The 20,820-nt window shown below is 54.0% G+C and overlaps 7 protein-coding genes across 7 annotated transcripts; 4 read left to right on the top strand and 3 right to left on the bottom strand.

Moving 5' to 3' along the window:
- Window positions 1-1,117: 1,117 nt before the first annotated feature.
- Window positions 1,118-2,458, top strand: arfA (putative ADP-ribosylation factor). The gene is made up of 4 exons (XM_025633928.1): window positions 1,118-1,755; window positions 1,869-2,113; window positions 2,173-2,238; window positions 2,311-2,458. Exons 1-4 carry the CDS (start codon window positions 1,608-1,610, stop codon window positions 2,401-2,403), a joined length of 552 nt encoding a protein of 183 aa, XP_025497345.1. The 5' UTR covers window positions 1,118-1,607; the 3' UTR covers window positions 2,404-2,458.
- A 644-nt stretch (window positions 2,459-3,102) lies between these two features.
- On the bottom strand, window positions 3,103-4,781 carry BO82DRAFT_349655 (uncharacterized protein). The gene is made up of 2 exons (XM_025633927.1): window positions 4,391-4,781; window positions 3,103-4,291 (listed from the first exon to the last, which is right to left on the bottom strand). The coding sequence occupies exons 1-2, from the start codon at window positions 4,391-4,393 to the stop codon at window positions 3,326-3,328; spliced, it is 969 nt and encodes a 322-aa protein (XP_025497344.1). The 5' UTR covers window positions 4,394-4,781; the 3' UTR covers window positions 3,103-3,325.
- A 1,505-nt stretch (window positions 4,782-6,286) lies between these two features.
- On the top strand, window positions 6,287-9,320 carry BO82DRAFT_299268 (DUF3405 domain-containing protein). The gene is made up of 2 exons (XM_025632016.1): window positions 6,287-6,500; window positions 6,565-9,320. Exon 2 carries the CDS (start codon window positions 6,681-6,683, stop codon window positions 9,129-9,131), a length of 2,451 nt encoding a protein of 816 aa, XP_025497343.1. The 5' UTR covers window positions 6,287-6,500; window positions 6,565-6,680; the 3' UTR covers window positions 9,132-9,320.
- Window positions 9,321-9,335: 15 nt separating this feature from the next.
- Window positions 9,336-11,889, bottom strand: BO82DRAFT_3824 (putative flavin-binding monooxygenase). The gene is made up of 5 exons (XM_025637928.1): window positions 11,096-11,889; window positions 10,941-11,047; window positions 10,357-10,892; window positions 9,767-10,226; window positions 9,336-9,639 (listed from the first exon to the last, which is right to left on the bottom strand). Exons 1-5 carry the CDS (start codon window positions 11,703-11,705, stop codon window positions 9,493-9,495), a joined length of 1,860 nt encoding a protein of 619 aa, XP_025497342.1. The 5' UTR covers window positions 11,706-11,889; the 3' UTR covers window positions 9,336-9,492.
- Window positions 11,890-13,049: 1,160 nt separating this feature from the next.
- Window positions 13,050-13,671, top strand: BO82DRAFT_397066 (putative cytosolic Cu/Zn superoxide dismutase; the record flags this gene model as incomplete). Its single annotated transcript, XM_025638894.1, has 2 exons — window positions 13,050-13,287; window positions 13,358-13,671. The coding sequence occupies 2 exons, from the start codon at window positions 13,050-13,052 to the stop codon at window positions 13,669-13,671; spliced, it is 552 nt and encodes a 183-aa protein (XP_025497341.1).
- Window positions 13,672-14,821: 1,150 nt separating this feature from the next.
- Window positions 14,822-18,343, top strand: BO82DRAFT_349652 (putative C6 transcription factor QutA). Its single transcript, XM_025633926.1, has one exon. The coding sequence runs from the start codon at window positions 15,276-15,278 to the stop codon at window positions 17,910-17,912; it is 2,637 nt and encodes an 878-aa protein (XP_025497340.1). The 5' UTR covers window positions 14,822-15,275; the 3' UTR covers window positions 17,913-18,343.
- Window positions 18,274-19,003, bottom strand: BO82DRAFT_349651 (type II 3-dehydroquinate dehydratase). The gene has a single exon (XM_025633925.1). It carries the CDS (start codon window positions 18,920-18,922, stop codon window positions 18,455-18,457), a length of 468 nt encoding a protein of 155 aa, XP_025497339.1. The 5' UTR covers window positions 18,923-19,003; the 3' UTR covers window positions 18,274-18,454.
- Between the last annotated feature and the right edge of the window lie 1,817 nt (window positions 19,004-20,820).

The following is a 20,820-nucleotide window of genomic DNA, read 5'->3' as shown; positions in this document are numbered from 1 at the left end:
TGACCTGAAAGGTGCACAGATACGAGTACTTGATGTTGCTCCCATTGTTGCTACCCTCAGAGAATCTCGAACATCTTTGCTATTCTTAGTTATCTTCGAACCGGGTGTTCGACTTCTGCTGCAAGAGAGGCACGAGGGCAGGTTTGAGCGCCCCTCTCTCCCTTGCACATTATTCATCCTCCATAGTTAGTGCCACCGATGGCGATCCAGTGGGACGGCGAAAAGGTGGTCGGGGGGGGGAAGGCCTATCAGCGATTATGAATTGGGGCTTGGTGCCTGGGATAGAGGAAAAGCAAAGGGGAGGGAGGAGGTTTGTTCGAATATGAAAGTACACAGTACACTCATTATCTGGTCTTGTCTTCTTTGGTCTAGAAAGAAGGTCATTGATAGCCACCTAAGTTAGTTCTTGTCTTGAGACGACGGAAGTTGATAATGCTGTACTGTACTGTACTCCGTATCGTATAGAACACTAATGGACGAACTTGCGGGTCAAGACTGTATGAGGGGCGGTAACATTACCGCGTAAGTTGGTAAGGGTCGACGAACGGGAAACACCGTGTCCTCTTCTGGTGGCCAGGCAGAAACTGATCTTCAATAGTGCCAGGGTTCTGTAACGGCTCGCCAGGTTGTATGTGAATAGTAAAATAGTTGAGAAAAAAAAATTAAAAAGTATCAATTCGTACCGATTGACATCTATTATCTTTATGAAAATATAGTACTCTGAGTATACTGTTTCATTGTCAACTTGCTCCAGATACTGTACATACAGTACGTACAGGAAATAGTCGGTAAGTATCTGATTGATTGTTTTTGGCCGGTTTCAGTTAGTGACGGAAGCTACGCCGGCGGCTGAACTTCTCGACCTGGTCACTGGTCACTTCACTGGTCACTGGCCGTTGTGCTCACCCAAAATTTCCTCCACCGTCCACCCCTCGACCGAACCAACAAACAGACCGGCTGCTCCATAACAGACCCGAACCTGACCTGACCTGACCTGACCTGCTTGTCTGTCCGTCTTGTCTGGCTGTTTCCAGTCGGGCGGTCGCTGGTCTCTTAGTGCCTCTCTGTCTCTATCTCTGTCTGGTCTCGTTCCCACACCCATTCCCACCCCCCTCTCTCTGTATCCACGCCCATTCCTAATCTCCCTCCCTCTTTCCCTCCCATTTTCAAATCACATCGGTAAGTACATCTCGCTTTATGTTAACTTGTTAATGTCTGCTTGGTCAAGTTGTCGTCGTGTCTCTTTTCTATCTGCCCCTCCCCCCACGTCCCTGATCAGGCTGGCTCTGGTCTTTGTGTCTGTTTCTTTCGCCTCCCTCTAATTCCACTCCCCCTGATTTGTCTTGCCCGCCGTGTTTCCCCGGCGTGACTACCTTAACCTGACGACTTCCACCCCTCGTTGTCGTCCACCTCTTATTTCCCCTTCGTCATACCACTGTCCTGCTCGCTCTCATATATACCTCTTCAGCCCCTCATCACCCGACCCGTGATTGAACAGCACGGCACTCCCGCGATCGTGTTCGCATTCTTACACTTTGTCCTGTCTGGTCGCATCTAACATCCTCCGCCCTCACCATCTAGAACCCTGAAGATACACCACCGCCATCATGGGTCTCACTTTCTCCAAGATTTTCGACAGACTATGGGGACGCAAGGAGATGCGAATTCTGATGGTCGGTCTCGACGCTGCCGGAAAGACCACCATCTTGTACAAGCTCAAGCTCGGTGAAATCGTTACCACCATCCCCACCATCGGTCAGTCACCCTATTCGACTGTCGTCTCGAGAGCATGATGTCTCTGCTCACCCAGCGCATGGGGTCGATACCGAGTTGGTTTCGCTGACACATTTTGGGAATTGTTCATACAGGCTTCAACGTCGAGACCGTCGAATACAAGAACATTCAGTTCACCGTCTGGGATGTCGGTGGTCAGGACAAGATCCGTCCTCTCTGGAGACACTACTTCCAGAACACCCAGGGTATCATTTTCGTCGTCGACAGCAACGATCGGGATCGTATTGTCGAGGCCCGCGAAGAGTTGCAGCGCATGTTGAACGAGGATGAACTCCGTGACGCCCTGCTCCTGGTCTTCGCCAACAAGCAAGATTTGCCCGTATGTGCTCCCACGCTTACGAGTTGAGGAATAATGATATTGACGGTTTTATCTCTCAGAACGCCATGAGCCCTGCCGAAATCACCCAGCAGCTCGGTCTGCAAAGTCTCACTCGCCGCCCCTGGGTAAGTTTGGAAATCACGTCATCTCGGTGCCTCAGGTGTTGGTGCTCGCTTGCTGACCCTTGACCTATTTAGTTCATCCAATCCACCTGCGCCACGACTGGTGATGGTCTGTACGAGGGTCTGGAGTGGCTCGCCGAGACGCTGCGGAAAACCAACCGCGATTAAATGGATATAACGATTGGAGGTATACCTGGAAGCGTGTGATGGGGACAGTTGCGAATGACATGACTGGAAACAAGGGGAGAGAAACCGGGGCCGACAAAGACACCTCGTGTCTAGTGTGGAAAGGGAAATGCTACTTTGGTGGTTCTTGTATGTTCTCTTACGGCTCTTCATTCCTCTATGCTATTAGCTTTTTACTTTTTTTTGTCTTCTTCCTCTTTCTCTCTCGATATCAATATTTCGGTGTGGACAACAACGATGATCTCTCTCTACGACTTTTCTGTGGGTGTGGCCTTCCTGCGATGAGATGTGTAACCTCATAGGTCGCACTGGGAGCAATCTCGACTCGGTTCAATCAATGTATCTCATTATCACCGCAGGAAGAGGCTGCACTTGCAACATGTAAAGAGCCGACGCACGTGAGTGACAAAAACAGAAATCAATATGATGGATTTGAACTCTTGCTAGCCCGTTGAAGCTTATCTACAACTTAACTTGAATATATGCAGCGTGATATCCAGGACCGTCCAACGCCAGCGCTAGCACTCTCACTTTGCACCTTGCACCTCGCACCTCTATGATCTGGCTGCCGTGAGATCGACTAGGACCTCGTAAGTGCAAGCAATCCTCCACCCGCCTGTACTTTCCATCGTCATTTCCATCATCTGCTCTTTCCGTCCGATGACTAAAATATGATAGAATCACATCCCGGTGATGACGGCGGCGGGGACGATAATATTAAGCACTAAACCCCGAAAATCCTTTCAGTTGCTCAACTACCACCACTACCACCGCCACCATTCGTAAGCACTACACCCACCCGACCATATACTAACCTCACCCCGCAAGCCTTCCCCCTGGGGCATCACCACGTCTCACCACCCCGCGGCATCTTCTAAGCTACTTCCTGAAAAGCAAAGCTTTTTCACCGCCGCAACTCCGTCCCACTCACCCACCACGCCGCCGCCCGGATGATCTCGAGCACGCACTCCAGCTCCTCCGCGTCGCGGGGCGCATACACCATCACGAACCCGGGCGGCACGATGCGCAGCCACCACCACCAGCTGTCGCGGGCCAGTGGGTGCCGCTGGCCCCAGCCGCGCTCCAGCACCAGCTTCACGTCCGCCGGGTGCAGCGTCAGGTGCAGGCTGCCGTCGCTCGGGTGGGCGTGACACACCTCCCCGTTGCAGGTGAGGCGGTGGCGGCGTTGTTCTTGTTGGTGGCTGTTGTTGTTGCTGCCGCCGTTGGTGTTGGCTACTTTGAGGGTTGGTGCGGTGGTGTTGGTGTTGGAAATGTTGGTTGGATTTGTGAGGGTGGTGGTGCTGTCGTTACCACCACAGGCAGCGTTGGCGCCCCCGTTGCCATTCCCCGCGCAGAACATCCCCGTGCTGTACTTCTCAAAGCACGAGGTGCCCGTGTATAGCGTGTCCGGGTGCTGGGCGACCAGGCGGTGGATCTCGGAGGACAGGGTTTCGTAGATCGCCGCGTCGCTTTTCTGGGTCGTTTGGCGTTGCGGTGCGATTCCTGTGACGACGGGGCGCGGGCCGGAGCGCGGCGGCAGGTGCGAGGGGCTGAGGAGGCCTTGTTGCGGTTGTACGCAGGGTGGTATTGTGGGCGCTAGCAACGGGTTGCGCAGGATGAAGAGGCGCAGGATGCAGATGCGGAGGTAGCCTGCTGGCGTTGAGGGGGTGCCTCCCGGTCCGAGGGCGAGGAAGGCATGGTAGTCTTTGCGGATCGTGTGGAGGAGGTATAGGGTGGGCAGGAGGAGGAGCAGGCACGTTGTTGTTGTGGTGGTGTCGAGGGTGAAGATTAGGTGGTGGTGCGGGTGGAGGTGGTGGCTGAGGAGGGCTGGGGCTAGGTTCGATGCTGCTGCTGCTGCTACTGATGGTGTCTGATAATGGGAGACTTGTCAGTGATTGTTCTACTGGGTTTATGCTATTATGTGTGGGTCGGGGGAAAGGGCATGGGTGCGGGTGCAAGGCGTGCGTACCATGATGTCTTTCTTTTTTTGTTGATTGGTCTCGATACGAGGTGAGTCAGGGAGGAAGCTGCGATGATGGTTTGAGGGAGAGGATGGGCTCAATACTCGATCATCTATCTCAATGCGCTGCAGAGCTCAGCGCTATTCACTGTGTTCCCCCCGGGGGAATCGGGGCACCAGAGGGCCGGTAAGCTCGTTTTTATACTCTGCCCTCCAGGGGGTGGAGCAAGGTGGGTGGCATATCGTGACCCAGCTCAGCTCTCTTTCTTCTCCACAAATACGACAAAGAGAAAGGCACACTGGACTGGCTGGAATGAAGGCGCGGTACTGAGGGGGTTAGTGTACTCAGTAGTCAGTAGGTACCGGCAGGTCTCATGCTGCCACGATAGTTTTTAATTGATTTCTCTACTGCAAAAGGTGGATATGCACTGTTGAATGCAGCCAGGTGGACCAATAACGGTCACAGTTGCATCACACCGCAACTAATCATCCGCAGTCCAGAATGTGATTCATACAGGAATTGAAGGGAGGGGATTGCTTTCTGCTGCTCATCAATGGCTCGGCTATTGCGCGTGGTGTGGTTGAGTTTGTGTGGATGGAAGAAAAGGAAGGCAGGAAGTACTAGGTACCGTCGTCAGTGTGATGTATGCCGGCGAAAAGAAGCTAAGGTAAGCGGATGAAGCAGCAATGACTACATGTCGAAGTAACCTCTTCGAACAAGAAAACCCAAGAGGCTCGGAGGATAAGAAGGACGGAAAGCGTCGGCCTCCCCAAAGCCACGGTATGCCGAAGCTGTCAGCGGATGAGCTGTTTCGTCAAAGAATCTCCTTTCTCTTCCCTGTCGCAGGAATTCGAATGCAACACGAGGTGTGGTGTGGGAGGTGTCGTGCAGGTGTTGGGGCGCTCGCTCTTGTTTCTGGGCATCTAGGAGGCGTCGCCCAGCGAGAAGTGGAGTCCTTCTCATCAGAACCGGGGTAATTGTGGGCCCTGGAGCACGGTGGTGGTTCTCTCATTCCAAGTGCCGGGTCCTTGGAGGTCATGCCATTAACCTTGAAGGCAGGATTAGACTCAGTTGTGGAAAAGAGAGGATTGTGAGACGGGAGCCGTTTTGGGGAAGTGAGGTCGGAATTATCAGTGACATCACCGCACTTGATGGTTGCAGATAACGGGTTTTCCTCCTGCTTCCCCGAAAGTGCCTGACGCTCGCCTTGGGGATTCAGTTGGGATTCAAATCCCTGTGAAAAGAGCTCTACCTGCTTCTGGTCAGAGACATACTTAGTACACTGCGCAGGTGACTCTGCTACTTGAGTTTTCTCTATCGTGTGACCTTTCCTTTGAGTTGAGTGGAGTATGTGGAATTTGTACAGTACAATACTTAGTAAAAGCCTAACTTACACGAGCGACTGGAAGCTTGCTGCTGCTTGCTCGCACACTGCTGAATGCCTGAAAGTGCCTCAGGCTAGGATTGTCCCAGAGAAGCTTAGCGCATTGACGCAAAGGCACTAATCCTGATGTGGACAAGAAAGGTCGAGCCGAGCCCAGTCTGTGTCCGTGTCGACCGAACACAGCTCCAGTTCTTGACTTGTTGGAACTCCCCGTACCATGGAACTTCATACTTGCTTTCACAGCTATGCAGCGTTGATCGTTTACTCCATGTTTGCTTCTATCCTTCTACACTCATGAAGAGAAGCCCTGCGACTAAGATCGATCCTCGTTCAAAGCGGAACTCATCTCAATCTTGTCAGAGTCAAGTTATAGAGATGCCTCCGCCAAGACAATCAAGGCCCGCCTAGTGCAGCAAGCGCTGGCTGTCGTCTCTTGGGCAACGACAGGCGCCGATCTGCCAAACACGACGCCATATACTCCGTACCACTGTGCAGCCTTGTGTTTTGTTGACAATCAATCTGAGAGCGTTGAATTGTCTCAAAATTCTCGTTCTGATCAATTGTTATTGATCGGCTCGATCCGAGTCCCGGGCAGTTGGACTTGACTTGAGTGCTTTTGTTTTTAATTGTTCCCACGTCCCCTTCGGGAATCTGTGACTATAGATCGGTGGACAACGATCAGTCACCCACTTTCGGGCGCACCGTTCTGACACTGCTCAAGAACAGGTAGACATGTGGGTTCTCAGTTGTCAGACATGTATGATTCAATCGCTCACTAACCTTGACACAACCTGATAGCTGTCGAATCTTGCCCCTTCCATTCCTCGGATCGCTGACGCCGTTCAATCGATCGTCCTGCACGGTGCGCATTCCTCTGACGTCGTTAACGCCCACCGTTTCATGCTGTGTCCACCATGCCCATTCGAGCCAAAAGGCAGCCAGCCTCGAAAACGGCTCATGCACGGTACTCAAAGAAAAATCGCAATGTGATGGTGGATATCGAGAAACAACCTGCACGCCCTAAACATCACTTTCGCCAATATAGCCAGAGTTCATATGATTCTGATACGGATACTGAGGATGATGCCACCAGCTCTTCCTCCGCTTCTTCGTTTCGCCCTATGCTGAGTGATGCGCCGGCGCGCCGGCCTCCTCGTATCGGATTGGGCTATCGCGTCCCCCATCGAGTCATGCGATGGCTTTGCATGGGCCTGCTTTCATTCCTCGTGCTTTTCATCATCGTTCTGTTCCGGTTCACATTTCTCTCCACTGTCAGTCGAGTCAATGTCCCGCTACCCAAGCCCAGTTCCAAGCCGCCCGCTTGGGAAAGCTTTCCCTTTCTCAAGCGCTATCATGGAGGCATCCGAACCTTGGTCACGCGCACAGAAAATGTACCCGAATATCCTAACGACAGCTTGGAAGCGATGGAGGCTGGCAACACTGGCTCCCAGAACGATACCAGCATCTCAAAGCGCGACCAAACCGTACCCTTTTCAAGCTTGGTCTTCAACCCGTACCCTGACTACGCCTCCCCAGAGTACATCGCCAAGTATGGAGAGAAACACGAATGCTTTCTAGATGAGGATGGGACTATGCGGATTCCTTTGGTTCAGCATTACCCTGGCGTGCCTCGCGGGTTCCCTGACCCGGTAATAGGCTCCAATGAATTGCTTGGCATCAAGGATGACGTTTGCTTCGATCGATTTGGCCGCCTTGGGCCATATGGGATGGGCTACAGTGTCCGAAAAGGTGGAATCGGTGCAGGCCTCGAAGGAGAACGCGAGGGCGCTGAGCGTGTCTGGGAGGATTTTCCACCGGTGGATTTCCGGAAAGTGGATTGGGCTGCTGCTCAAAACCGATGCATGGCTACCAACAGCCATCGCTTCAAAGAGCTCCCTGCACCGCGTCTCAACCGCTTTATCTCCATGCCGATCGGAGTTCCGACCTTGGATGATGCCGCAACGACTTCGCCTTCCCCGGAAAACGATCAGCAAGAACAGTCTGAACATGAACGGCTGCCCCGGACTGCGTTTGTTTTGCGCACCTGGCACGACTACCACTATAGTCCTGATGACATCCTGTACTTACGTTCGCTGATCTCGGAATTGTCCCTGCAGTCCGGCGGCGAGTATGCAATCCACTTTTTGGTCCAAGTCAAAGATGAGAATCTTCAGATCTGGGCTGATGATGAGACATATGAGCGTGTGCTCACAGATGCCTTGCCGGCCGAGTTCCGTGGTATGGCGACGCTTTGGTCTGAGCGGCAAATGGCGCTCATGTACCCTGGTCTGGAGGAGACGTGGGCTAGCGGACTCTCTGTGCACGGTGTCTATCGCAGCACCCACATGCCCATGCAGTACTTTGCGTACCAGCATCCGGAATACGACTATTATTGGAACTGGGAGATGGATGCCCGATACACAGGACACTGGTATCACCTTTTCGACAAGGTCGTCAACTGGGCGCGAGAACAGCCCCGCAAGGGTCTCTGGGAACGAAATGCGCGTTTCTACATCCCGTCCGTCCAAGGGACGTGGGAGGACTTCCGGCAGATGGTGCGCGTGCAGACCGAGATCGGCACCAACAGTCCGAACAACATGTGGAGTGCACCAAAGCCCGGCCAAGACAAGTCAGCAGCTGAAAAGCACGCCCTGCATCAGCAAGGCGACAAGTCCGTCTGGGGCCCCGAGCGGCCCGCGGAGCCGGATATCCTCGAGGTCGAAGGCGAGGGGATCCCGCCCACCACGATGGAAAAGGACCGCTACGAGTGGGGCGTCGGCGAGGAGGCGGACCTCATCGTGTTCAACCCTCTCTTCGACCCCGAGGGCACGACCTGGGCACTCCGCGACGACGTGACCGGCTACGACCGGTCCGCCGGCACGATGCCCCCGCGCCGCACGGCCATCATCACCGCCTCCCGCATGTCCCACAAGCTGCTGCACACCATGCACCAGGAGACCGTCCGCAAGCACCACACCATGTTCTCGGAGATGTGGCCCGCCTCCACGGCCCTCCAGCACGGTTTCAAGGCCGTCTCCGTCCCCCACGCCCTCTACCTCGACCGCCGCTGGCCCACCAAGTACGTCGACTCGGTCTTCAACGCCGGCCGCAACGGCGCCTCCGGCGGCGCCCGCACCTCCGTCTTCGGCGACCGCGAGCACAACTTCCGCGGCACCACCTGGTTCTACTCGGCCGGCTTCGCGCCGAACCTCTGGCGCCGCTGGCTGGGCTTCAAGGTCGATAACGACGGCGGCGAGCAGGAGGAGCTGGCCGGCGAGGGCCGCATGTGTCTTCCCCCGATGCTGCTCCATCCCATCAAGGATGTCGAGATGATCATCGATGATGGGGAACAGGCGAGAGATTGATTGTGTATAAATGAAGGGTCCGAGTATGAGCTACGACGCTTCTGGATATGATTCTCAAGACTCATGGGTTTATTATTATTTTTTATGATATGTGTTTCAGCGGCTTTGTGTGTTTAATGTATCTATGTCATGATTCTTTTGGGTGGAACGGAGAGGTGGTACTTGGTATATAGTAGAATTTCACTGTCTGTCCCTCTCCTAAGGGAGAGGTGTATGAATGATGAGTTCATCTCTGACCTGAGGCTCCGTAGCATAAGTGTACCTAGCTGTGGCTTGAGAGGTCTCAGCTTCGGTAATCCTCTAGTTAGTCACAAGCTGCCCTTTTATGTCTAAACTGGTTGTCTATGTGCAGCAATGACCGCTACAGCTTAGACTGCGCCTGCTGCCCCTCCACCAACCCAGCCTCCACGGCCTTGATCTGCAACGCTAGAAACTTGGAGTACACGCGACACAGCGCCAAATTCCCGCCCATATACCAGAACCCGGGGTGACCGCTGGGGCGCCACATCTGCAATTCAAGCCAATGATGTTAGTCAAGCTCATACCAGCAAAGGCTCTATGTCAAAGGAACCCTGGGCCCGTTCGCTCATCCTTTCCAACACCGCCCAGACAAAAAAAGAATGGGAGAAACGTACAGCATTAACTTCCCCCTCCTCATCCAGATCCCACACATCCCGCAGACGGTCCGCGAGCCCATCCCCGAGCACCTTCCGGACGGTGGTGCGCATGTTATCGTACCCCGTGGCGAGCACCACGACGTCCGCGTCCAGCGTTGTGTGGTTGGTGTCGCAGAGCGTGATGCCCCGTTCCGTGAAATGCGAGATGCCTTCGGGGCTGCGCTGGACGGCGATCTTGCCGGTGGCGATGAGGGGGCTGCAGCCGACGTCGATGTAGTACCCGCCGCCGCGGGTCATGTAGGCGCGCGAGATGCCGGCGCCGTCCGGGCCGAAGTCCAGGGCGAACCCGGCTTGTTGGAGGCCCGTGAGGAGGTCGTGCTCGGCGGCTTGGACTCGTTTCGTGAAGTGGACGTCCAGAGCGAAGCGGACGGGGTAGGGGAGGGATTCGGCGATGAGGTCGGCTTCTTCAGTTGGGGGCCTGTTTTCGGGGATTAGAGGGGGTTTCATTGTAACAGAGGTGACTTCTTGGGGGGGGGGGGGGGGAAGAGTTGTAGAGGGATGGGTATGGGGTTCTGTCTTTGAATGGGAGAGGGAGGAATTGAAATCACCCGTTCTCTTCGTGGAGACCTTCGTGCATCATGATTACGCCTTTCTCAGCTGTAATCACGTAGGTTCCGCTGCGTTGCAACATGGTCACCTCGGCCCCGTTTTCGTAGTAATTCTGAGCGATGTCGTGGCCACTGTTGCCGGTGCCAACCACGACGATCTTCTTGCCCTTTACGTTGTGTGAAGATGCGTCGTCGTGCTGGCTCGCGTGGTAGACGGTACCCTTGAAGTGCTCCTGACCGGGGAATGTCGGGGCCAATGGCTCCCCTGAGTGACCAGTACACCAGATCAGATGGCGCGGATGAAGAGTGCGTTCCTCTCCACTGCCACGGGCGACGACTACAGTCCATTGTTGCTTGGCGTCGTTGTAGGTGGCGGACTTGATGGAGGTTTGCAGCCATACGTTGAGCTCCATGATGCTGGCATATGCTTCGAACCAGTCGGCGAGCTTGTCCTTCGGGGTGTACTTGGGCCAATTCTTAGGGAAGGGCAGATATGCCATGTGAGTATATTCAACGGGATCGTGAGTGACAAGAGTCTGCAGATGTTAGATTTGGCACTCGATTGGGGTGGTAGGATCGCTCACCCTGTATCGCCTGCGCCAGTTATCGCCTATCCGCTCATGCCGGTCGACAATAAGATGAGATACACCTAAGGACTGGAGTCGAGCAGCCATGTTTAAGCCGGATTGTCCTGATCTGCTGTTAGCTTAAGACATCACGTGCATGAGACCAAACTCACCAGCACCGATGATCAAAGCTGTAGGCTCCTCGTTCTCGAACTTGATCGTCCTTTGACGGCGCTCAAGCCAGTTTCCCTGACTAAGACCACCAGGCATGGTTTCAATAGTACCCTGTGCTCTGCGTGGACCCAAGGGTTCTTCGAAGGATTTTAGACCCTGCAGCGTCGTACACACCGAATATGCCTTCCATTCGCCGGCCTCATTCTGCGTCAGTCGGATTACCCCAGTCCCGTGACCCACGCGCGTCTCGAAGAGGAACATGGAGGTGATCCATCTTAGGCCTTCCGTCGGGGATTCCAGCTTTGGCTGAAACTTGCCCTCGTGTTGGACACGGAACGCAGAAAGGCCAGCACGGGGCTGATTTTGGGACAGGAAATTCTGTATTCGATCCCGGTTCTGGATCGTGCGCAGGTCCCAATTCACTGCCAATAAGTCCCTCCACCAGGATTCTTCGTGGAGAAGAGCTGGAAGTTGGTGGAAAGTGCCTGTGGTGAGGAGCGCCTCGAGGTTCGTGAGCCATCGTTGAACGATGCCTCGAGGGTCCAGCGCACCAATTATGGAGGGTGTCTTGGGGAGCTGGATTATATATTGGGACTCAGCCAGAGACATTTTTGAGGTTGGAACAAGATCAGCAAGTGTTAGAAAAAGCGAGAGTCGCCGATGTGCTCGTCAAAGTCATCCGTCGGGTATGGGCAGCCAGAGCCTGGCCAGTCCCTCGAATAAATAGAGGCCTTCCCTCATCATGCATTACATCTTATCACAGCTCTCCTCTGAGGGATGGGTGGATCTAGAGCAGCAGGACATTCTCCGAGCTGCGAGATGTTGATCGCAACGAAGTCCGCCATAGTGATATGAGGCATCAATTGGCGCGGAGAAGTGGAAGAGTGGAGGAGTGGAGGAGGTGGAGTCTAGACTGCGCGGGGAAGTCTGGCAGTTGGAGTCAAGCTTTTCTTCCATTTGTTGTCCGATGAACACTGGATGTCACTCGGGGTCTCTCTGCCCGAGAGAGACTCGGAGGAGACCCGATCTACAGTCACCCCGACCGAGATGCATGAAAAAGGCAAAGGAGATGCAGCGAGGCGGAGTAAGTTGGTGAGTTGTGAGTTGAAAAGGGAATCACGAGACCCTCACCGGGCATTGCTCGTGATTGCTATTCTGGTCCGACCACTCCTCCATCGACTCGTCCACAACACCTCACAATCAATTATGACTGATCCAACAATTCGTCCAACAGCTTATTCATTCATTCATTCATTATTATTTTTCTTGTCTATGTGATGGATCGACCCTCGTATAGCCAGCATGGCTTGGCTCATTCGGGTTACTATTTCTGAATGCGGGGGAGGATGAAATCACCAGAGCTGCAGAAGAAGTGAAGAAAATTCAGGAACCGACCCTCCCTGGCTACGTGGTCCAGACATCATCCTCCTTCGATGAGCCTTGTGGACTGTTGTCACCTAAAAGAAATACGAACCGGCGAGCTTCAAAGCCACGGTGACAGTGACATTGATTTGTCCATCCCAGTCCCTGGTGTAACAAGGGATGGTGACCTAGTCTGCATTCTACCGCAACCGGCCAACCGCACACCACAACCCTCTCCTGTCAGGGCAAGATGGTTCAATGAGAGAGAGGCCAGTTTGGAATGGGCGGCGCCGATTAGCTCAGAGACCCAACTGGAGGCGCTGAGTCGCTCTCTTGTGCCTGACTGACTGGCAGGTTTGGCTCGAACTCTCGCAGGACTGATATAAAACCCGCCGTTGCTGAGGGCGCACTTGCCCTCCAATCCGCCATTACTCTGCGCCGTATACAGCCCAGGGCCTCCTTGCTTCGTCCTCGTCAACAACCATTGTGAAAGCCAAACATAAAGACCACCACCCTCGCACAACGAACTGCTTTCACGACCTCCGATTGACTCCGCCTCCCTCCCATCTTTATCTGAAAATCGTCCCGACCATGTGGCTCAAGACTCTTTCCTTGGCCTCGCTTGGCCTCCTTTGCCTCCAAGCGACCGCGGCAGACACCAATGCGCCCATTGTCTGGGACAACGACGACTCCGTCTGGCAGGTTCAGCTCCTGCAGAAGGACAATACCACCGTCCAGGGCCATCTCAAGGCGTCTCCGGGGCCTGATAATGTCGGCATAACTATCCATGCTAAGTTCTGGGGCATTCCCACGGACCAACAGCCCCTATGTATGTATCGCCCTTACGAATGCTGTCGGCCTGTTCACCCGTGATATGCTGACTGGTACCTCCCAATTAGTATACCATATTCACAAGAAGCCGGTGCCCGAGGACGGCAACTGCTACAGCACCAGCAGTCACCTGGACCCGTATGGCCGCACCGATACCCCTCCCTGCGACATCAAGGCGCCTCAGACTTGCGAGGTCGGTGACCTCAGTGGAAAGCATGGCCCTATCTGGGCGGCTCCTGGGGAGTCCGTCGCAGTCGCATACACCGACTGGTTCCTGTCCAACGTTGAGGATACGCCTGCGTTCTTGGGTAATCTGTCCGTGGTGGTGCATGCGTCCGATAACACCCGGTTGACATGTGGAAACTTCGAAAAGGCCGACTGATAGAGCAAGCGGTAGTGTCGGTGTTTTGATGTCTTACGAGTAGGTTACTGTACAGTACGTATGTGGGCTGTGGCGGAGTGGTGGTGTTGCTGGACAGTCCTTTTGTAAGCAGCTATTATTAGTTGATCGCAACGACTTATTGAATAATGCAAGAAGCGTTATTTCGCTCATTTATTCTGATCCTTCTGATCCTTCTGATCCTTCTGATCCTTCAGGACAAGCTTGTGTGCTCGTTGTGGGTGTATCCTTGTGCAGAGAGTCCAGTACATCACCTGTGCAGTCCTACTACGCACTAGGATAGTGCCGGGTCAAAGATGCAGTGGCAGCCGGCAAGTGCGGAGAAAGGCTCTGCCGGGAGACTGTGGCCTGGGGCTGCTGGTACTACTCGGTAAGGTAACCGTAACAATACCAGGTTTTCTCCAGTCCGGAGGGATTCCGTTTTCCGAGACGCGAAGGTTGAATGGTTAAATTGTTTGCTCTCTTTTTCTCACCCAGGTTTCTCAGGTTCTCCCTTACCCCGCGGGGGATGAAATGAAAAATCGGATGGAGGAGGCTGTGCCTCTGTTTTAGCTTCGGGGTCAAAGCATGGGGGAGGTTGGACGCATGTCGATCGACCAGCCCAACCATTCTCTACTGAGGATGAGTCCTGGACATAATTAATTACACAGGTAATTTTATTTGTCCTGGTAAGCTAATGTCTAACAGACACAGAAAGGAACTGAGTAATTTTCCTCGAGTAAGAATAGATGAATAATGACAATGCTGGGGTTGTCCGCCACCCAAGCGAGAGGGTTGACCCAAAGCGTGCTGCACCTTACTCGATCCTGTTTACCGGGAATCTCTTAGCGTTTTCCAATCGGCTCTCTCTGAGAGGACCGGGGACTGGGAATGGGGGATTCTCCCCTCTCTCCAAAGTCTCCCATGGATCTGTAATATTTAGTTGACTAAATGACTAAACCACGTAACAAACCAAGTCAGTTAGTTACATAGTAGTCAATACCTAAACTGTCCAGTCCGTCGCGGGTAAGCAGTTCCAAGTTCCCAAGTTCCATTCCAGTCTAGGGTCGGTCTTTCCCCAACTTTTTCACTCCAGCCCGTCATATCCTCTCCATTTTCTTTTCTCCGCCTTTTCGATCTCTTGCGCTCTTCCCAACACTGCTGAATTGAATTGAATTGAATTGCATTGTGCACGCAACACACGCCTACTGAAGGCTTACTACCTAACCTATTTTTCTTCCTCCTTCCTTTATCCCTCCCTTTCTTCCACTTTCCCACACCCACACTTCACCCACACACTAACCAGATCCTACCATCCCACTATCCCACCACCACCACCACCACCCCCCTGTCACTTGTCGCCGATTGCTCCGATATTAGTCTCGCTCTTGTTGGTGGCTTATGACTTACACTCCTAATCAGATCAACTAAAAAGGTGTTCAATCCTCCTAGTCGACAATCGCATCCATAGTGGGGCCGAGTCAGACAGCACCAAAATATATGGCCTAAACAGCCACCGGCAAAGCATTCATCTCTTCCCGGCTGCGACACATCCTGAAGATGAACATGCGTCCGGAACGACCTAGTGGACCGTGGGATAGACGATCATGAACAACGACACGCGCCAAGCCTCCGGGGGCGCCAGTAAGTCCAAACGACGTCTAACGGAGGCCGACGAGGAGGGCAAGCAGACCCCGGCCGCAGACGATCTCGCCTCCAATCCCAAACGCCAACGGGTTTCACGCGCCTGCGACAGCTGTCGCTCCAAGAAGGACAAATGTGACGGGGTGCAACCCGTTTGTTCGACCTGTGCCTCGCTCTCGCGTCCATGTACCTACAAGGCCAATCCCAAGAAACGCGGCCTCCCGACCGGTTACATTCGCACCCTCGAGCTGCTATGGGGCCTCGTCTTCAACAAGATCCAGGGGAGTGAGGAGGTGGTGCGCGCCCTGTTAAGGGCCGCCAATATCCCCAGCCACCTCGCGACCATGGGCAAGGAAGCCGAAGGCTCCGACACACTGCTCTCTTCGTGGAAAAACAGTATCGTCCTCAAGGAGATCGAGCGGCTGTTAACCTATTTGGAGCAACCCGATGATGATCAGGGAGCGGTCCGACTCCCCGGGGAGACGTACTCGCCACAGGATGCTGAAGGGAGCAGCGTCATTTCATCCGATGCGCTCGAATGGCATCTCTCGGACGTGTTGCCGGAAGCGCGCGAAGGCTCTCTGACCGTGGTCTCTCCGAGCAAGACCCCGACAGCGGCATCAGCCATCGCGAGGAGCACCGCCATCCGTGTCACCCGAGACACGTCCACGCAGACCACCTTCTCCGCCGATTCCATCGACGAGCTGTCCAACCCCTCTCTTGCTCGTTTGCCCTCCCACCTAACCTCCAACTCCGACCCGGTCATGCAGAAACCCCCCCAGCTACCCTCAAATGCATGGCCTCTTTTCGACATCTACTTCACCTATACACACTGTTGGTTTCCGATTCTTGAAAAACACGACATCCTTCGAACGGCCTTTCGACACAATGATGATGACGATGTTTACGTTTCACCTACCGCCCCAGGCTCAGGAGATCATGCCGCTTTATGGGCCGTATTGACTCTCGCCTCTATCCAAGACGCATCAATATCCGCAACTCGGCAGCTGACAGAGTTTTCTGCTGAACGACCCGACCCGAGCCACCTGTATGCGACGGCCAAATGTCTCATTCCGGGCGCAGATGGGGTCCACGAGCTAGGACATGTCCAGGCTCTCCTGATTTTGTCCCTGGTCAAGATCGGGCAGCAGGACTGGACAGCTGCGTGGCTGCTGGTGGGACAGGCTGTGCGGATATCGCAGGCTCTTGGTTTGAACCAACCACCGACCGGGCAGCCTAAGACCACCGACGACGGGAAAAGCACCGCACGATCCAAGCATGTGTCCCTCGGCTGCTTCATCCTGGAGACGCTCGTTGCGATGCAGACAGGCCAGGTGCCGTCGCTGCGCAAAGACGAACTGTTACGCATTGGCCCGGTCAACGAGGACGGGCTGGAAGAATGGCATCCGTGGGAAGACCAGACTGGTTTGCGCCCGGTCGAGTCGTCGCGGGCTTCGTTCCATCGCGGCCCCCTGCACGCCTTGAGTGCATTCAACCGCCTCACTTCGCTGATGTGCATCCTGAATGATTTGTGCTGCATGAAGCAGACATCGGCAGGTCCGATATCGCATCTGGAGGCGCTGGAGCGCCAGCTACAGCTCTGGGTGTCTGCCCTGCCGAAGACTTATCGTGTGGGGACTGCGCCGAACCAGTCGTCGAAGATTGCTTCGCCGCATATCTTCGCGCTCGAGATGGTATACGAGAGCGTCGCAACCAATCTCAGTCTGCAAATCGCATCTCAGCGAGACGATCGCATGGTCCCTGACCTACCAATAAAGAAGCGAGCCGTGGAAAGCTCCAAGCGGCTGTTGTCGCTGCTCCAGACGTATATGGAGACCTACAGCCTGTCGGCCACGTGCCCTACCTTTGGCATGATCCTGACATTTGCCGCATTCTCGGCATCAGAGAGCTCCAACGCGTCGCTTCCTTTTGAGCTCGACCCGGGCTTGAAACATAAACTCCAGTCATATTCAGCGCATCTTGCTACAGTCTGGAATGTGAAAGGAAGAGAGTCTGGAGGGACTGTACCACCCGAACGAGCGCTTGACGTGCCTACCCCTGTTGATCCCGTCGCAAGTCGACCAAGGAGTGCGTCGAACAGAGAGTCGGTCTCTCACAATGCTTACCCACCATCCACCCTACAAACGCCCACAGAAGTTGCCCGTCGAGTGAGCTCCATGGATGAACCGCGGTCCAACTTTGCTACCCCAGATGCCTTCTTCTCTCATACCTGGATGAGAACCCCCAATCTAGAAGAGAATGTTGCTTTATCGATACCCACTCCAGCGCCGTCGCTGAATATCGCCACGCATGGCACGGAGCCGCCACTACCCCCATCCCAGCTCAAAGAATCTATGACCCATAACCCGCGCACCTCTATCTCCTCTTCCAAGCCTATGAATAGCACGCCCATGATACCCGACCTGACCTCATCATTCCACCCTAGCGGCCCTCAGTACCAGCAACCTTACAGCGACGCCAATCTTGCATTCGGCTCTTTCGTGGACATCGACGGATACGGGCCGCGACGGCCAAAGATTGCGCCTGACTTGGATGCGTTGTTCGATGAGCTAGCGTCGCTGGATGGGACCGAGAAGTAAGTTTGCATTCCATGTTGCTTCCAGACCCGTGACTGATTGAGCTACAGAACCGATAACCAGCCCGAGTTCATGCAAAACCTGGGGTTTGTCCCCGACGCGGGAGTCCCGGAGATCTACTCGTATTCGACGCAGGTGGAGCCGTTTCTCCTGGCTCAGACGCAGCAGCAAGTGCCGTGTCCGGAGCCGGGGGTAGTACGACGGGAGTCTCAAGCGGTTGAGGCTGCGAAGCGATGATGCGGCTGGCTGCCGGCTGCCCAGCTGTCCGGCTAGAGCGGTCCGCTCTGATTTCTGAAGGCCAACCATGAAGATGGTTAAACGGGCTATTTGGACATGCTCAATCTGGAGCAACCGCTGCAAAGTGGCAGCCATGTAAATACAAATATCAACCAGGTCATATACATATACCGCTATATACCATTTTATACCCACAGGACGGACCCCCTTAACTCGTAATCCATTTTTCCCTCCCAAATATTTTCCACAACCAGGAATCCCCTATTTTCCAAACCCCCCCCAAACAAGCAAGACAAGTTAAAAAAAAGCTAGTTATACTCCAACTTCCCAAACTTTCTGACGATGTGCTCAACCGCGATGGTATACCCATCCACCCCCAAGCCAACAATAATCCCACTCGCCTTATCGGAGAAGTAACTGTGGTGCCGCCACGGCTCCCGCGCGTGCACGTTGCTGACGTGCAGCTCGATGAATGGGATCGCCACCCCCAGCAGCGCGTCGCGGATCGCCACGCTCGTGTGCGTGTACGCCCCCGGGTTGATGATGATGGCGTCGACTTTTTCCGTGCGGGCCTGCTGGATCCGGTCCACGAGTGCGCCCTCGTGGTTCGATTGGAAGGCTTGCAGCGTGGCGCCGAGGGCGGTGGCGCGCTCGACGCACGCGGTCTCGACTTCGGGCAGGGTCGTGCTGCCGTAGATGTGCGGTTCGCGGGTGCCGAGGAGGTTGAGGTTGGGGCCGTTGAGGAGGAGGATTTTCTTGGGGGCGGGGGTGGTCATTGTTGCGTAGGATGGTTGAGGGTTGGTGGTGTGGTGGTTATGGTGGATGAGGTTGTATGGTGTGGGGTGGGAGGAGATGGGTTGGAAGATTGGGAAAAAGAACTGGGGTTAGAAGTCTAGTGCCTGCTTAAGAACTTATTCCTGGGAAGAAGCCACTGGTCGAAGCGGTCGGAGTGGTGCGGGCAATTGGAAAAACGAGTGGAAATGCGGGGTTAAACCCATTTATTTTCGGTGCTGGAGCTGGCAGAGCAGGCAAGCAAGGCTTATTTCTTATCCTGGGCTTTGCCGATTTTCACTTACCACTTTGAGGATCTATGGGCGCTCACACAGCTGGCTCTATTTAATGCTGTGCAGTGGCGGTGCTGAATTGCTCTAATCGACGCTTCTTGCATTGTATCTCCGTGGCGTCTGTACATACACTGTCGACTATCCGGACATCGATCTTGGAGAATGCGCACCGCACCCAGTTGCAGACTGCGGAGAAGTGTTGGTCCCTACTACCTTACAACCCGGATATCCTGCACGCATGCATGCATTATTCAGCGCAGCGCAACTCCTTGGGCTCAATCAGATTGGCTGGTTGTCACTGTTACTCTGTCTATTCTGGATATGCACAGCCAGTGGAATGTAATGCAAAGCAAGCGTATGTAGAAGTAGGTTGCGCCGCGAGCCGAGGCACTGCACTGCAGAGGTAAAAGGCTTTCCCGAGCGTAAGGGAAAGGGCTTTGCCGGCTTATTGCATGTAAGAATGTGCGGGGGGGTGCCGAGCCTGCCGAGCCGAACTTACCCTTACGCTTACACTTCCTCGTAACGATACCGCTGGCCTTGAGCTGCGAATGGTGGATAAGCAGTTTCTGAGGAGCAGGTGACTTTGCTGGGTGAGTGAGTAGTCCACTCAGGATACCAGTGGTCGGTTTGTGGGGAGGTGGAAGGGGTTGGTTCAGCGCCGTGTGGTTTTGTTGGTTTCTTCTCATTCGAATGGCTTTGACATTGAGGGATTCCAAGCCTGATTTCAGGGGTTTCTACTCATATCTCATGCTCTATTTTCTTTAGTAGCTACTATCACATATTTGCAAGGTGCGTGCATGCATACATGCATTCTGTTTGATTTTGGGGCCTGGGACTGGCCCTACCTACCCATCGCTAGACCAGATCACCCTCGATCTCGTGGAACTGCCGGCTCCGGCTCCACTTTGACTGGCAGAGTTTTGAGTCACTCATAAACTGTCGCTGTATTAATCTCCCTTCGGACAGGGCTTGGGCAGGGTGGAATCGAGCCATGAGACGATCGATCCCCTTCCCCATATTTGTTTGCCTTGATTTGACTGAGCAATTGAGCTCCAGTGGCGAGAATGGGGGCAGGGCACTGGGCAGGAGCTGGGACTCATGCACGTGCCTTATTATCCACGCTGTTGTATGCCTCTCGGGGTTAAGAATATAGATAGAGTGTTCTAAGACAAATTAACAAAATCCAGTGGTGTTTGTAGTATGGCCTGGATTTAACAGGGACTCAGTACTGCTGTCAATTGCTGTCAATGACTCTGCCGGGTTGGAAAGGGCCGAGAAAGACAGCGCAGAATGAGAGGTTCTCTGACACCATCGAAGGTACAGTACTTACAATATAAACATGCAAGTTTAGCGCTCATGGTCAACCGGGAATGCGATTCCTCGACATCACTCATCTGTGTCAGCGGTGCGACCCGTGAATAGCAGCAGAGTAAATAAACTTGCTTGGCGTTCTTTTTATTTACTTGCATGAATAGGGACTTACGCGAGATCATTAAGCTTTGCAAGATAGGGCAACTGGAGCAGCTAGATCTTCGTACAAACTATAAAGATCAATTGCAACTACTCAACCAGTGGCAATGCATTGATGCTTACCGATTGCATATCAACAG

This window comes from Aspergillus uvarum (assembly GCF_003184745.1).
Source record: "Aspergillus uvarum CBS 121591 unplaced genomic scaffold BO82scaffold_1, whole genome shotgun sequence".
In the NCBI taxonomy this organism is placed as follows: domain Eukaryota; kingdom Fungi; phylum Ascomycota; class Eurotiomycetes; order Eurotiales; family Aspergillaceae; genus Aspergillus; species Aspergillus uvarum.
Note: the sequence above shows the minus strand (reverse complement) of the source record. Positions and strands in the feature narration are given on the sequence as shown.